Below are 15,798 nucleotides of genomic sequence, written 5' to 3' on the forward strand. Positions count from 1 at the left end.
CTTTAGTTAAGATGATTGCTCTGTCTTCCTGCCTTAATGGGTTAATCCTGTTCCTGGGACTTTGTCTTTCCTATCCTGGGGGTTAATTCTGCCAGGAAAGAGGAAAAGAGGAGTTCCAGGTGAGTTATTTTTAGTTGGTTTGAGTACTTTTAGGATTTCCTTCATACTCCAGTTTTTTTGTTATTTCTAGTTAATAGCTTTTGGCAGCACCCCCAGACTTTCAATTAGCCGGGGCTGGGACTTTCCTTTTAGGCTTTCTTAAAGGGGAAGGGCTGGCTTGAGTCTCTTGGTACTGTTTTCTAAGGTATCTGGTGCTGTGAGGTTTCTGCCCCTGTCCTTTTGGGGTGCACTTCCCACAGCTCAAATCAGCTATTGCTGCAATTAAGTGTTGTGACACATAGTTGATATTCATGCCCTTAAGGACTAAAGCTCCTGAAAAGGCCTGAACCCTCCTTTAATTTCATGCATTACTTAAACAAGAGAACAAATATCTTTGTTTATTGCTCATGGAAACTCTAGGACTTTCCATATGTGTGTCTTTATTTATATAGATACTTTTATGGTTGCCAACAGCACATAAAATGGAAAAATGAAATATATTATCAAAACCTAGAACAAACTCCTACTTAGTTCCATTACAATTCTTACATATGTAGAAAGTCAGCATCTACCCCCAAGAAGAATGAAATATTTTGGGAAATATTAAAAAGGCTGAATATTATATTTCCTTTAATGAGAAATGGAGAAACATGTTTTTAGAGGCAGGAAGCAACCCCAAAGTCTCTCTTAATAGCCCACAGCAGATGCAAGCACTTAGAGATAAAGAGCTTATTGAAAGAAGAAACTAGATGGCTCTATTCATAAGCAAAGCAAATACTGCAGGCAGAAATCCATTCAAGACAGGATATTTCAAAACTACTTGCAGCAAAGTTTGCCCCTAACAAAAGCAGAGTGATGGGATTAGAAGCAATCCCTCACCCAAGATCCAACACAGGACAAAAGCCATTAGCCACAATAGGAATTGCCCAACACTACAGATCATAATCTCCTTGTAATAACATGGAAGGGACAAAGAAAGAAGAGAGGAAGATGGATACTGAACTTACAAACTTTAAAACAAAAGGAATATATTAAATGGATTACAAAAAATTAGAATTATTCTTTCAGGTCAATAAAAAACAACATTCCTCTTTATAAAACCTATGGGACACAATGAAGGCACATAAAAGAAAATTAACAATAGCCTATACCGCTAAGAAAAATAAGGGGAAAAAGAAAAATTATAATGCACTACAGGAGGAGATTAAACAGTTAGAAGCCCAACTACAAAAGAAGCTTGGGGATGAGCAAATTAAAAGTAAAAGGGCCCTAGCCAAGCACAATATAGTGGATCAGGAGAAAAATGCAAGACACCTAAAATTTGTAAAACAAAACCACTTTGAATATGCAAACAAACCAGGGAGATGATTAACATATAGATTAAAAAGAGAGAGAAGAGAATAATCCAGCAACTACAAGATAAGAACGGAAATTTACAAAGCAATATAGACAAGAAAAGGGAGATTGCACTAGACTTCTTTCAGGAGCTTTACAAACAAGAAGGCCTTTCAATAGAGAAAATAAAGGATTATTTCAAAGGAGAAAACATGCCCCCCACTAACAGAAGAGAAAAGAGAAATATTAAATAGGGAGATAACATTAGAAGAACTTAAGGAAGCAATTCAAAGGTAAAAAAAACCAACAAGACCCCAGGGACAGATGGGTTATCAGGGGAAATGTATAAGAACTTAGGTGAACCAATTGAATTGTTATTACTGGAAGTCTACAATAATGTTTTGATAGAACTTAAGCTACCAGAATCGTGGAGAGAAGCATATATCTCCTTGATTTTGAAAGAAGGTACAGATGGCACACAAATTAAGAACTATAGGCCAATCTCTCTTTTAAATGCTGACTACAAAATATTTATGAACATTATTGCAGAAAGAATGAATAAATTATTAAATGAAAATATACATTCAGATCAAAATGGATTCTTACTGATGAGACAAATAAGAAATAATATAAGAATGGTAATTAATATATTAGAGGATTATGAGGCTCACACAGAAAAACAGGCAGCTCTGGTCTTCTTAGATACCCAAAAGGCCTTTGATAAGATAAATTGGCAATTCATGACCCAACAAATAAAAGAAATGAAGTTTGGAGAGAAATTTGAAAAAATGATAGAGTCAATCTACTCCACCCAGAAAGTAAGCATAATATTAAATGGGGAATACAAAACCATTTGTAATAATGAAGGGGGTATGTCCACTGTCACCTTTACTATTCATATTGACGTTAGAAATGTTATTAATAAGAATTAGATCGACTTTGGGAGTAAGAGGAACTAAAATTAAGAAGAGTATAAGGTCCAGGCGCTGGCCGATGACCTGGTATTCTTTATAGAAGAGCCATTTAAATCGGGACCAATACTAATACAAGAGATAGAAAAATACGGGGAAGTAGCAGGCCTCACAATTAATAAGGAGAAAACTAAAATGCTAGTTAAAAATTTAACAGTTAAACAGAAGAGAGAATTAGAGAAGGGAATGGGGCTGCAGATCGCAAAGAAGATTAAATATTTAGGTATTTGGCTAACAGCATGATGCTCCTCAATAAAAGAGGATAATTACTAAGGTGACCAGACGTCCCGATTTTGGCGGGACAGTCACCATTTATAACAATTTGTCCTGTGTCCCAGGGCGTTTTAAAAAGTCCCGATTTTCTGGCTTCATGTTGAAAGCCCAGTGGATTTGCTTAAGAAATCCTAACTGGGGCAAGACAAAAGACACTCTGTCTAACCTCTCTCTCTCTGTCTCAGTACTTTCATTGAAGATATTAAAACGTTAAAGCAAGAAAAGCCCCCCCCCTCCCTTACCTCCTTTTATAAGAAAAAAATGACCCAGTACCATAGAGCTCCAGGAAATACATTGACTAGAGAAGTCGTGAGTGTTCCTTCCTGGATTTCCTTGAGGGGAGCGGCACGGAGGTTGGAGATCGGCTCGTGTGGAAAAAATGGTGGCAAAGTTTCTTTGAAAAATATTTCCCTGGGACTATTTCACCATTTTAATTTGCTCAGTTCTTTGTATTAACATCTACATCATTCTGGATTGACTTGGAGTGCCTGCCTGCTGGTAAGTGAGCTGGGTTTTTTTCTTTTATTTTTTTAATGTATTTTAAAATAATATTTTATTTATTGTGCATAGGATTTTTTAAAATAGTTTTATTCTGTGTGGATTCTTTTTTTAAATTGTCTTAGGCTATTTTAAAAAAGATTCTATCCAAAATAAATTGAAGTGAAACCATTTTTAAAAATTATATGCACAATACTTTGAAATGTTTTACTTCAATTTATTCTGTGTGGATTCTTTTTTTAAATTGTCTTAGACTATTTAAAAAAATATTCTATCCAAAATACAAAATACCAGCTGCAGTTATTCACTTAAGAACTGTGGCAAGAAAGGTGCTATAGTGACCAAAGTTGCAATGGCATTGAAAAAAGTGACTGATGACCATTTTTCACACTTAGCGACCATTTTCACACTTAGCGACTGTTGCAGCATCCTCATGGCCACGCGATCAAAATTTTGATGTTTGGCAACAGATTCGTATTTATGATGGTTTCAGTGTCCTGGGGTCATGTAATTGCCTTTTGTGACCTTTTGACAAAGTCAAATGGGGAAACCATTTTCACTTATGTTACTAACTTATCAGCTGCAGTTATTCACTTAAGAACCTTGGCAAGAAAGGTGGTATAGTGACCAAAGTTACAATGGCATTGAAAAAAGTGACTGATGACCATTTTCACACTTAGCGACCATTGCAGCATCCTCATGGTCACGTGATCAAAATTTTGATGTTTGGTAACAGTTACAATTTATATTTGTAAATTGTAGTTATATTGAAATAAAAAAAATTACAATACTATTTTTGCGTTGTATGAAAAATTTTGTTGTTCCATATAAAATTTTTAATCAACACCCCCCCCCCCCGGTCAAAGGTGTCCCTCTTTACCAATCTGAAAATCTGGTCACCTTAATAATTACATGATTCTATTCCAACAAATAAAGAAGGACTTAAAAGTATGGGGGAAACTACAATTATCGTTGTTAGGAAAGATTGCAACCATTAAGATGAATATGCTGCCTAAATTACTTTATTTATTCCAGACGATTCCCGTGAAATTGGATAAAAAATTCTTCACAGACTTAAACAAAATAACTTTAAAATTTGTCTGGGAAGGTAAAAAAGCACGAATAAAATTAAGAGCAGGAGTAGAGGTGGCTTTGGGCTCCCAGTATGGGAAACCTATTACAAAGCAGCAAGTTTAGTTTGGATTAGACAATGGGTAAACTTAAAAAAATAGGAGAATTTTAACCTTGGAAGGGCACAACCTACAGATGGGCTGGCATACCTTCATGTGGAATACCAGAAGCAAGTTACACTCATATTTTTATAGACACATTTTGAGGGATTCATTGATATGAACATGGGAGGAGGTTAAAAGTAAACATTATATGAAAATCCCAGGCTGGTTATCCACTATGGAGGCGATGATCCACCCCAACACATTAGACCTAGGTAAAATGGCCAAATACTATGAAATTTTAGACGCCTAAGGAACACTAAAAACCAAGCAGGAATTAACAGACCAGGGAGTGATTATAGACTGGTGGCCCTAACTCCAACTACAATCTAGATATAAAAAGGATCGAGAGGAATTTGGAATTGATATAGAACCAAAGCAACTGGACAAACTGCTATTAGGTACAGAAGAGAAATTAATATTGAGGATATACAATTATTTACTAAATTTTGACATGGCTGAGGAAATAGTAAAAGTACCAATGATAGCCTGGGCTAAAAACTTGGGTTATAATATTCAGTTGGAAAATTGGAAAAGAATTTGGAATAAAAATTACACAATAACAAAATCTATTGCATACTAAAGAAAACCAATACAAAATATTTTACGGCTGGCATTTAGCCCCCTCGAGACTGGCAAAAATGTATCCAAACTTAAAGCCAAACTATTGGAAATGTAAACAGGTGCAGGGTACCTTCCTTCATGCATGGTGGTTATGCCCAAAAGCAAAAAAATATTGGACTAAAATACAAAAATGGTTACAGGAAATTACAAACACCCAAATAGAGCTAAAAGGAGAATTGTTCCTTCTGGGGATTATTAAGGGAAAGTATATGAAAGAGATAAAATACTGATGAAATCATTTTGCACATAATTACAGCAGCGAGAATAGCGCTTGCACAACGTTGAAAAAGTGATACTATGCCGGCAGACTGTTTGATAATCCAAAAGATTCTTGATTGCACAGAAATGGATAAACTCACTTTGGAGTTAAGGGACAAGGAAGACTCAGAATATTATACAGTTTGGGAAAACTGGTATAAATGGATAAATAATAGGAACATGAAATGTACAGCTTAGAAACATAGATGTATAGATATAGGAATAATTAGGAATGTATAAAATGTATTTGAATAGTAAATGGTTATGATAGTACTGTCAAAAAGGATTGTGACTTACACAAAAATATTTAAAAGGTATTTGTATTTAATGTTTTAAATCCTCAATATAGTTTTTTTTCTAAAAAAAAAGAAGGAATTGCTCAACACACAAGTCCCTTCATTGCATGACCCCCAGAACAGACCAAACTTCAAAGTCACAGAAACCTGGGAGCTCAGATAAACAATAACCAGAAGTTGACTAGATTAGCTCAGACAAACACCAAGGATTTGCATTTCCTCTTTTTTCCCATAGAACCAACTATGACCCCTACATGACCCCACCAGCCAATAGAATATTAAAGGACATGTTCTTGCCCAGGAACTGGAAACTCAAATACAAAGCCCAAAGGTGGTATAAAACCCACCCATTCTCAACTCCATTTTGTCAGCTGCCCAGAATCACATGTGGTTCTGCTTCATCAATAAACCATCTTTTCAATCCGCCTCCATGTTTCCAGTGTCTTTCTCCCAGCTTGGAACTGAATCAGATGGATTTTTCTTCCAACACATACATGCATATGAGAAGCCTCTGTCTCCCTTTTTTCCTTTGCTATGTTTGTTCTATTTTGTTAAATAACTGTTATATATGTAGAGCTTGTCTGCTCAGCTGTTGATCATGAAGCCCAGGAATGGGGTGATTATGATCTGTTTTTGACAAATTACAAATAAAATAGCAAAATACCTGTGAACAATTAATGACTCAAGTTTTAAATTATTTATTATAATAAAATAAGTATCTCTGCCAATTGGTTTTGACAATTTATTCCCAAGCCAAAAAAGAGAGAAAAGAATAGAACAGGCATGCCAAATATCCACTATGCTGCTGTCAAACTAGAAAAATAAATGCCATGTATGCAATATATTCCCAAGATAAAAAAAAATCAATGCCAAATCTTGCAAATAATGTAGCTTTAGGTAACTGAAGGAAAACATTCAGAAACCCATTTTCTGCATTGCCCAGTGCAAACTATGACAGGAATAGGAATTAAAATTCAACTTCATTGCTTCCTTTGCTTGTTCACCATTTTCCATGTCTTTGTATCTCTATATCCAAGAGCCTGTTTCTACAGTGGAGTTTGTGCTTTCTACTATGCAGAGTGCATTTGTTTTCTATCAGGAATAAGCAACTCAATGGAATTCTACTGAAAGACCATCTCTCCTCATGGAAGTTGTTGATGCTATCTTTTGCTCTTTCAATGGTTCCAAGAAGGCTCCACACCTATTTGCAGTACTCAAGTGACCCTGAAACACAGATAAACCTCCAGGTGATCTTAATGACTAGCTAAAAGAATGCAAATGACCAGCTGTCTGCAAGGGGTATAAATCCTTCCATTCCCCACCATCCAGTCAGAGCTGAAGAAGCTTCTTGGATGAGAAGAAAAACCAGAAAGCCCACTTGCCTCTTGAAAAAAAGCACCTTTGGGAAAACCATGACCTGGATGACTGAGAATCTCCATAGATATTTGCTCTTATATCTTTTCTAGTATTATAATAGGGTTTCCCAGAGCATAAGAGCCGTGGTGGCACAGTGGTTAGAATGCAGCACTGCAGACTACTACTTCTGATCACCGGCTGCTGGCAGTTCAAGTCTCACTGGCTCATGGTTGACTCAGCCTTCCATCCTTCCGAGGTCAGTAAAATGAGGACCCAAATTGTTGGGGGCAATATGCTGACTCTGTAAATGGCTTAGAGAGAGCTGTAAATCACTGTGAAGCAGTAGAAAAGTCTAAGTGCTATTGCTATTTAGCAATAGCAATAGCAATAGCAGTAGACTTATATACCGCTTCATAGGCCTTTCAGGCCTCTCTAAGCGGTTTACAGAGAGTCAGCATATTGCCCCCAACAACAATCTGGGTCCTCATTTACTACATTTGCTACATTTACTTTATAAATGTAGCATAACATAAGACTGGACAAACTTCATATCTCTTTGCACTACCATATGCTGAACATAACTGTGATCTCTGATCAGCCAACCATAACATTTGTAGGAAGAAGTCCTACATTTTTAGATGAACAATTAAAACAGGCTTAGAAGCACAATTGTAATGGTAATTAAAGTTTTCTACAATTAATCACTAGGCTTAGCATCTTTGTTCACTACTATATAGATGTTCTCACATGCTCCAAATTTAATGAATAGGAAACTCAAAGATGATTTTTTAATCCACCCAAAGATGGCAAAAAATATGCCTGTCAAAGTTAAGCATTTTAATGCTTTTTCAGCTGTCAATATGAATCATAAGCTAATTAAATTTATAATTCTCAACTCAAATCATTATTTGGGCCTGTTTTTTTGTATTCTAGTTGAAGATTTGTTAAAGGAAAAAAAAGTCTCAAGCACTTGTATATTGAGAAAATTTTTAAAAAATCTGTAGGTTATTTTATCAATGTAATGTTATTTCAGCTAATGTCCAGAGCCAGAATCTCAGAAAATGAATCTTCATAGATGCTTTGAGAACTATAAAGTTCATTATTTCATTTGTTAAAAGCCAAGTTAACTGAATTGAAACACTAGCAATAATCATATATACTGTGTTGGTGCAGTGGTTAGAATGCAGTATTGCAGGCTAATTCTTCTGATTGCTGACTGCCAGCAGTTTGTCTCTCACTGGCTCAAGTTTCACTCAGCCTTCCATCTTTCCAAAGTTGCTATTGGAGGCACTATGCTGATTCTGTAAACCGCTTAGAGCGGGCTGTAAAGCACTGTAAAGTGGTATATAAATCTAGTGCTATTGTTATTGCTATACCAAGTGTGTTGACTGATTATATTTAACTGGGAAATGGACAGGGATATGTTCTGTGGGTCTAACATAAGTAAAATAAATAAAAGCATTGTTCACGCTGAGGTTTTTCAAAACTGCTAATTGTTTCTTAGGAACTACCAGACAACATTCTGAAGGGCAAATTCAGATGAGATGGGCTGAAAGCTAGGGGTTAAAGATTCTACAGTCTACTACATGTGGCAGGCAGGGTTTTGTAAGTCTGTCTTACGTGAATACACTAAAAGCATATATCTGAACTATTAAAGGAAGGTTAAATTATGCAAAGAGAAATTTGCTGATGCTGTTTTGTATAAAGGAAAACCATAAAGAGTAAGAAAGCAGAATGAGAAACTGTATTTCAACAGGCTTATACTATATTTTCATTGCCCAAGTCAGAGATTTTTCATTTATTTATATATAAATAAATGGTTTCAACTTGGAAGTCCACACCTCAGAAACCAGTCCAGATTGAGAAACCTTGCCAGCGCTTCCTCTGAAGACAAGATTGTATTCTCTGCATAACTAGACCCAGAGTCCAAAGCTACATGTTTATGTCCTTCTTCGTAGTTTAATTATCTTACATTCCCACTCTCTACTGGCGTGGGGGGTGGGAGGCAAAAATGCTGACATTCAAAATCCAACATTAATACCAGACTAGTATAAAATGTGTCACTTCAGTGGCATACATCCTTTTTAGAAAAAAGTAAAGATCTTACAGTGCCATATTTGCAACAAAGCAGGCTTGTTATTTCCTCTCTGCTTCTATTTGTTCACTAATTATAATAGTCATCTACACAGGCACTTAAATTCATGTAAGCGTATCATCCTTTTAGAAGATATATTAAAATGTTTGTGTTACAATGCATTTTGTTAATCAAGTAAATAATGATATATTAAAATACCATGTTTTGCCTTTTAATTTTATTTTGTGTACCTCTATCCATCCTTTGGAACCAAAATGAAAGCAACTCTGTGGAAATATGTAGAAAAAACAACAACAACAAATACTTTGGGTTGCAATCTAGTTCCATAGTTGCTCAGACTTGGTCCTAAGGAACTCAACTGACAGAACTTTTGAATAGGCACATATAAATCTGAGTTGTTAATTGTTCAGCACTGTAAATTTCCTTCTTAAATGTAAATAAATGGTAAACAGTGCCCAGTTAACATTTCCAAATCATATAATCAAAATTTTAAGTTTCCCATTACTTATGCCATCTGCTGAATAAGAGAAAGCTTAAAAATGTATGGCCTTTGAAATGACTGCATTTATTTGCATTTACAATAAGAACTGTACTTTTATTAAATTGTTAAAATGTGAGAATGATAACTTATGAATGTAATTAATGTTCAGAGTTTAAAGGCTAATTCATCATAGCAGCTAGCTTTAAATAGAATAGCTTCGTGTATCCTTATTACATGGAAGGGAAACTCTATTTCTATGCTGCAAGCTCCTCAAAAAAATTTCTACTTGACAATTACCCTTTGAGATAGACATTTTGAAAACTGACCTATGAACCAGTGCAGATATTCATTCATAAAAGTTTTGTTCCATGCATGTAGAACAGCCATACACAACACCACTTGTACTATTATGAGGGGATTTTCCAAACTTTTGCACATGTATTTAATCATGTAAATACACACTGTACAATGGGCATACCCATAATCTTTACATGTGGTTGTTTGAATGGATAAGCCAAAATTTTCCTACACCTGTTTAGAAAAAAAAATGCAAAAAAGAGACATGATCTTCAGGGATTATAAGAAAGCCAGTTTGGTCTGGTGGTTAAGGTTCCAGGCTAGAAAATAGGAGATGGCAAGTTTCCTGCCTTAGCCAGGAAAGCCAGCTGGGTGAGTTTGGGTCAGTCATTCTCTCTCAGCCAAACCCACCTCACAGGGTTATTATGGAGAAAAAGAAGGAGGAAATTGTGTTGGATATGTTCACTGCCTTGAGTTATTTGTAAAAATAATGAGGGATGCAAATAAGTAAATACTTTTGGAATTAGACTTGATCAGACTTGTATCTCAGTACTCTAATTCAGTGGTCTCCAACCTTGGCAACTTTAAGACTTGTGGACTTCAACTCCCAGAGCTTTGCTGGCTGAGGAACTCTGGGAGTTGAAGTCCATAGGTCTTAAAGTTACCAAGGTTGGAGACCACTGCTCTAATTGAACTGTATTATGAGGTTCAGGCAATAAAGTGGAGGGCTCTTAAGTTCACGCACATCATATTTTGGAGATTATGATATCAAATGTTTTTGCATTGATGAAGATTGAGTATTGTAGCGTTTAACACTACATGCTAAATTTAGCCTTTGAATCCATCAACATGAGAATGAAGTTCAAATGAAATTATTTAAAGATGCATTTAGGCATTCAATGTTCAGTCCCTACTCGGTAACTGTATTATTTGATTATATGTGTGTTAAAAGAATATTATGCCAGGGGTATCTAGTTATGTATACTGTATATTTCACTTTAAATATTAGCATAACCAAAAATATTTTGGGATAACTAATACAAGTTCTAGAACTTCAGTCAAGTATAAGGCACAGTATTATTTAATAATTAATGATCATGTCCTTGTTCACAGAAGTTCAATCTTTTGGTCCAAAGTTTTGTTTCACTAAGCTACTGCATTAAAAAATGTTCTCTGTATTAGATTTCAAATACCATGTAATGCTTGTAAATAGAACTGACCTATTCAAACGATAACAGGATAATTATGATAACTACAAAGAGTGCTATCATTGAAAATATCATTTATCAATTCTGTGGTCCCCATTATTCATGCATTTTACATGTTGCAAATACAGCAACTTCAAAGAATAATAATCCAGAATAGCTACATTCTTGATAATTCATGCTCACTTAATAAAATATTACTAATAATCATAATGAAAGGATGGTTATAAAAGTGGAAAAATGTAAAAATTTATTCCAAGGAAAATTAACAGGCTACACAAATAAATTTTGGTAAATGCAACTTTATATTGAAATCCACACATCTGTATCTTAAAGAAGGAAAGATTCACAGACTCAATGTCTTTCTAAGGTACTAGAAATCATATTATATGCTTTCACAAGTTAAAATTGAAGTAATTTGAAACAACTAATACACCAAAAATGTGCAGAAAGTATCAACAAGACTGTGCCTTCAGTAGAATAAATCTTTACACATTGTGCAAGTTATCTTACTAAGGCTGAGGTCTTCCAATGACAGCTGTCTTAAAAATATAAACACACATAGACTGCCTGTGTTTCTCAGAACAAACTAGAATGGGCAACACATTTAGAGTGACAAAAAATCATATCATCCTAGCAATAGGCATATTAATCTGGGGGAATCATGGAATAAAAATAGGATTTAAGTGATGTTTCATGCATTCCCAAATGACAGAGTGACCGTTTCATTTTTCTTTGCTAAAATACTGAACAAAATGGAAGATACTAGATAATCCTTTAAGGCAACATGTGGTATATTCCATGTAAGGATTACTTTTTGACATTACAATTAGATAATCTCATTTATGTTGCCTATCTAATCGATATCTAGCTTTTGAAAATATAAAATGGGTCTAATCAATATTAAATCAAATTACACTTTTTTTAAAAAAAAGACATAAAAAGGAAATTAACAGAGAATACAATTATATGCATGTAATATTTCGTCCAAAAGGAAAGAATTTTAAACAAAAAAGAATATACTCAGAGAACATTAAAATTCTTTAATTTAAACAAAAGAGGCGTGGAGGAAAAACCTAGAAAACAGAATTGGCTTTGGAATGTTCCTCTAAACAAACAAAGGATGAAAATTCAGCACTACATGGCACATCATTTCCCATCAACTACAGGACTTAAGTCAGTCCCTAGATTTTAGTCTTCAAAAAATAGTAATCATATGAAATAGCTGAAAGGTCATCCAGTGCCTAAAATTAGTTTTATCAACATATTAACCTTATGTCAAACTAAATTGATTCAGATGTCCAATGCTAACCTTTGTGATGGTCTTACTTTACATCATGGTATATATACAGCATTTAGTGCTGATATATCTAACACCTGCTACTCTCTGAATCATTACTAGATTTCAACCATATCAAAGCATTTTAGAGCAATGGATCAGTCCTTTATCTTTAATTACAAACCTCCCCAATGGTCAGCAAGAATAAATTTAGATTTCAAAATAGGATTTAATGATGAGCTATTGCAAAGATGGCAGAATATTGTTGCCCAAATCCTTACAATTGCTGACATTCCTCTTTTAATGCTGTTCTCTTCCTTCTCCTCTTCTTCTTCTCAAGACATGGCAACAGTAAACCCACAATTGCTTAGTAGAGAAGGGTAGTGTTTTCACAAGACTAAAGATTTTACAGATGCTCCCTCATATAACACAGTAAGGTTCCCTTGGTAACCTGGATTTTCTGCAGTAAAGAAGGGTTGTGCTGAAACAGCGCCTCAGCTCTCTGTTGGAGAAAATGCACACAAAAGGATTGATTCCAGCTTGGGCAAAACTCATCCAAACAGCGGCTGTTAGAAATCCCCCAGGAACCACAGGGCCTCTTGCAAAAACTCTCCAGTAGCAGGCAACCAGATAGGGCCCCCACAAGGTGAGAAAGAGGAATGTCATTATATAGAACATTCTACTGATTCGTTTTTCCATTTTGAACTCATCCAAGACAAGTAGCCTTCTCCTGCTTGTGGTGTTGGCATTTTGCCGGATCCCCAGCAAGGTAGGTGGCGTGGGGCCCCTTCCAAATCCGGCCAGCCAATTTGCAGCCGCTTGACCACTGGCTCCAGGACCATGAAATGTCCAGTTCTGGCTCACTGCAGCAACAAACTGAACTGGCTTCATTTTCCTGCGATCATGAACAAAAAAAATCAGCTTGAGGTAGACAAGCTGTGTGGCTAGAAGGATGAGAGCAAGCAGCAGCATGAATCCCAGCGAATCATTGGCTCTAAAGGAACGATGCTGAAAGGTACACTGGTCTTCCTCCCTAATAAAGGAATAGGTGCCCACATCCAATACTGGAGGGAAAGCCATAGCTACAGAGAGGGTCCACACCATACAGATCACTGCCAAACAAGTCCAAAATGACAGTCTTTTTGTATAAAAGCGATGGTGGGCAATAGCTAAGTATCTGGTGACGCTTATGCAGAACAGCATGAAAGCTGTGTGGAAACAGGACAAAACACCCAAGAAGGCAATCACTTTGCAAGTGAGGGTCCCATACGTCCAAGACGATCCATTTTTCACGGAAGTAAAAACAAATGGGAAACAAATTGCAGATCTGAGGATATCTGAGCAGCAAAGATCCAGGAGGAAGTAATAAGGAGCTCTATGCAAGGACTTGTCTTTAACGAGCAAAATGGAGATCAGGAGGTTCCCTACGACGCTGACTCCTATGATGAATCCCAGAGAAGTCAATTTCAAAAATGCTGTCAAAGGGGAAAGATTTTGCAAAATGTTGTCAGCTGCATGGCTGTAGTTCGCCATAGATGGATGGAAGATAAGAAATTTGCCTTAATCAAGTCTCGTGATCTATATATATGAATAATAAAAAATAGATCCATACATCTTATTGTGAATGTATTCCAAAAGCAGGTCTGATTTGGGATTTAGTTACATAGTATGTTCTCTTTTCTTCAGATTCATTGTGCCATCAAAATATCTGGAAGAAAAAAAATCAAGCCATCAGGCCTTAAGTCAACATACAAATAATGCCAGGATGTGTTAACCAACATGTTAATTTATGGAGAGCCAAAGGAAGTTGCAAGTTGGAGTACTATTATTTGTTTGAGGGAAATTCAGTGATAATTGCACACCTACTATGCAATGCTTTAGGTTTACAATCCTCACAATCCCTCAGATTATTTACAGTTAAATCTCTGGGCAAGGTAAGAAACCTGTACTTTCCCTACTTCCAAACAGCTGGATTCATACAAGATATTTCCAAGTACTGTTAACACTGGTATATTTTGAAAATAAAATGGGAAGGAAGTCCGTTGAATAGCTTTGTCATGTCCATCTTTTCTGTTTATATGATGTGCCTTAAGGCAGATGCTGGGCTGGTGATGGAATACATCCAAAAGAAACCCTGCAGAATGTATGTTTTCTAACTCAGCTTCCAAAGGCATATAATCACACCCTGCTAGTTCATCCACCCTGAAAGAAGATTACAGAAACACAATCTTCCCAGTGATTTGGGTTCAACCCCTCCTCAGACTAGTAAATAAATGCCTGTGCTAAAGAGTTGACAGCCCTGTGTTTTATGGGCTTTTGTGTCCTCTTATGATATAGAGGTGGGGAAAAGCAGAACTATACTGAATATACCCAGGGAGATAGTCATGTGTGTCTAGGAAACATACCTCAGGAAAAAAACATCTCATTCAGACAGTTCCCACCCAGATTATCACAAAATGCAAAGATCCATATTTGGACCATTGAACTTCCGAATTTGTTTTGATGGTCTCTCCCAGAAACAGTTCCTGAACCTAGAATAAAATGTCCTGCTACTTCCAGGGATTTGGGGAAAGCCATTCAAGGCGGTGGCAGGCAAGGTTGCTTGTTTGCCTCTTTCCCAGTAGTGTTCCTCCCTCCTCAGGTTTACAACATTGCAGCCAAGAAAAAGCACTTCCACCATTCCACCATCCAGGAATTTTGCCTGCCTGCCTGCTTGCCGCTGCTGCTGCTGGTCGGTAAACAAGAGCTCGATCGGATTACGACAGCATTGTTCCAAAAACAGACACATCAACATTAACACAGATGAGCCTCCATCAATCAAATAAACCCACCGATCCCGCGAAATATGCCTCCCCCCCCGACCTCCAGTCCCTCTTCCCACTACATCCACACGGCGTGGAGAGGCCAGCAGATGCCTGGGGTCTGCTTTACGGAGCCAAGCGCTTCACCTGGTGGGGGGACATCGGCTCTCCGGCGCCGACTTTTCCCTTCATTCGCTAATTCAGAAATGACTCCCCCCACAAGAAGCCCCCACAACACCGGATCAGCTTAAAGAATAGAGGGAGGGGGTCCATGTAGCCCCGCTCCGACTGCTACGTCGCATCTCCCCCTCCTCGGGCAGATAAATCCCGGGTCACACACATCCACGCACGCCGCCTTCCCCTTATACCTGTAGGTGATGGAGAAAGGGGAGATAGAGAGAAGCCCCCCCTCCCTCCCCCCTCCCTAGATCTTCTTCTTTCCACTTGCTGGTGTTTTCATGTCTTGATTTATTTCTTTATTTCCAGGGCTCAGCCGTCGCTCAGGCTCCGGAGTCGGTGGTCTCAGCCGGCGCATGCTCAGTGAACATCCTCGAGCGCTTAGTCTCGTCTTCCCCGTCGCAGCCACACGATCTCTCCCACTAACGCAGCAGCAGCGGCAGTCAGGCAGTCAGTCGGTGCCCCGTCGCCGCCGCTCCGAGGAGCAGCGGGAGCAGTCAGGCAAGAGTCCGAGGCGGTGG

At 37.2% G+C, this 15,798-nt stretch overlaps 1 protein-coding gene across 1 annotated transcript; it reads right to left on the minus strand.

Annotated features, from left to right (window-relative positions):
* Nucleotides 1-11,244: 11,244 nt before the first annotated feature.
* GPR85 (G protein-coupled receptor 85) lies at nt 11,245-15,595 on the minus strand. Its single transcript, XM_014053254.2, has 2 exons — nt 15,469-15,595; nt 11,245-14,007 (listed from the first exon to the last, which is right to left on the minus strand). Exon 2 carries the CDS (start codon nt 13,830-13,832, stop codon nt 12,720-12,722), a length of 1,113 nt encoding a protein of 370 aa, XP_013908729.1. The 5' UTR covers nt 13,833-14,007; nt 15,469-15,595; the 3' UTR covers nt 11,245-12,719.
* Between the last annotated feature and the right edge of the window lie 203 nt (nt 15,596-15,798).

This window comes from Thamnophis sirtalis, unplaced genomic scaffold (assembly GCF_051295495.1).
Source record: "Thamnophis sirtalis isolate CommonGarterSnake01/CBP01778 unplaced genomic scaffold, rThaSir2_p1.2 scaffold_9, whole genome shotgun sequence".
NCBI classification, from domain to species: Eukaryota; Metazoa; Chordata; class Lepidosauria; order Squamata; family Natricidae; genus Thamnophis; species Thamnophis sirtalis.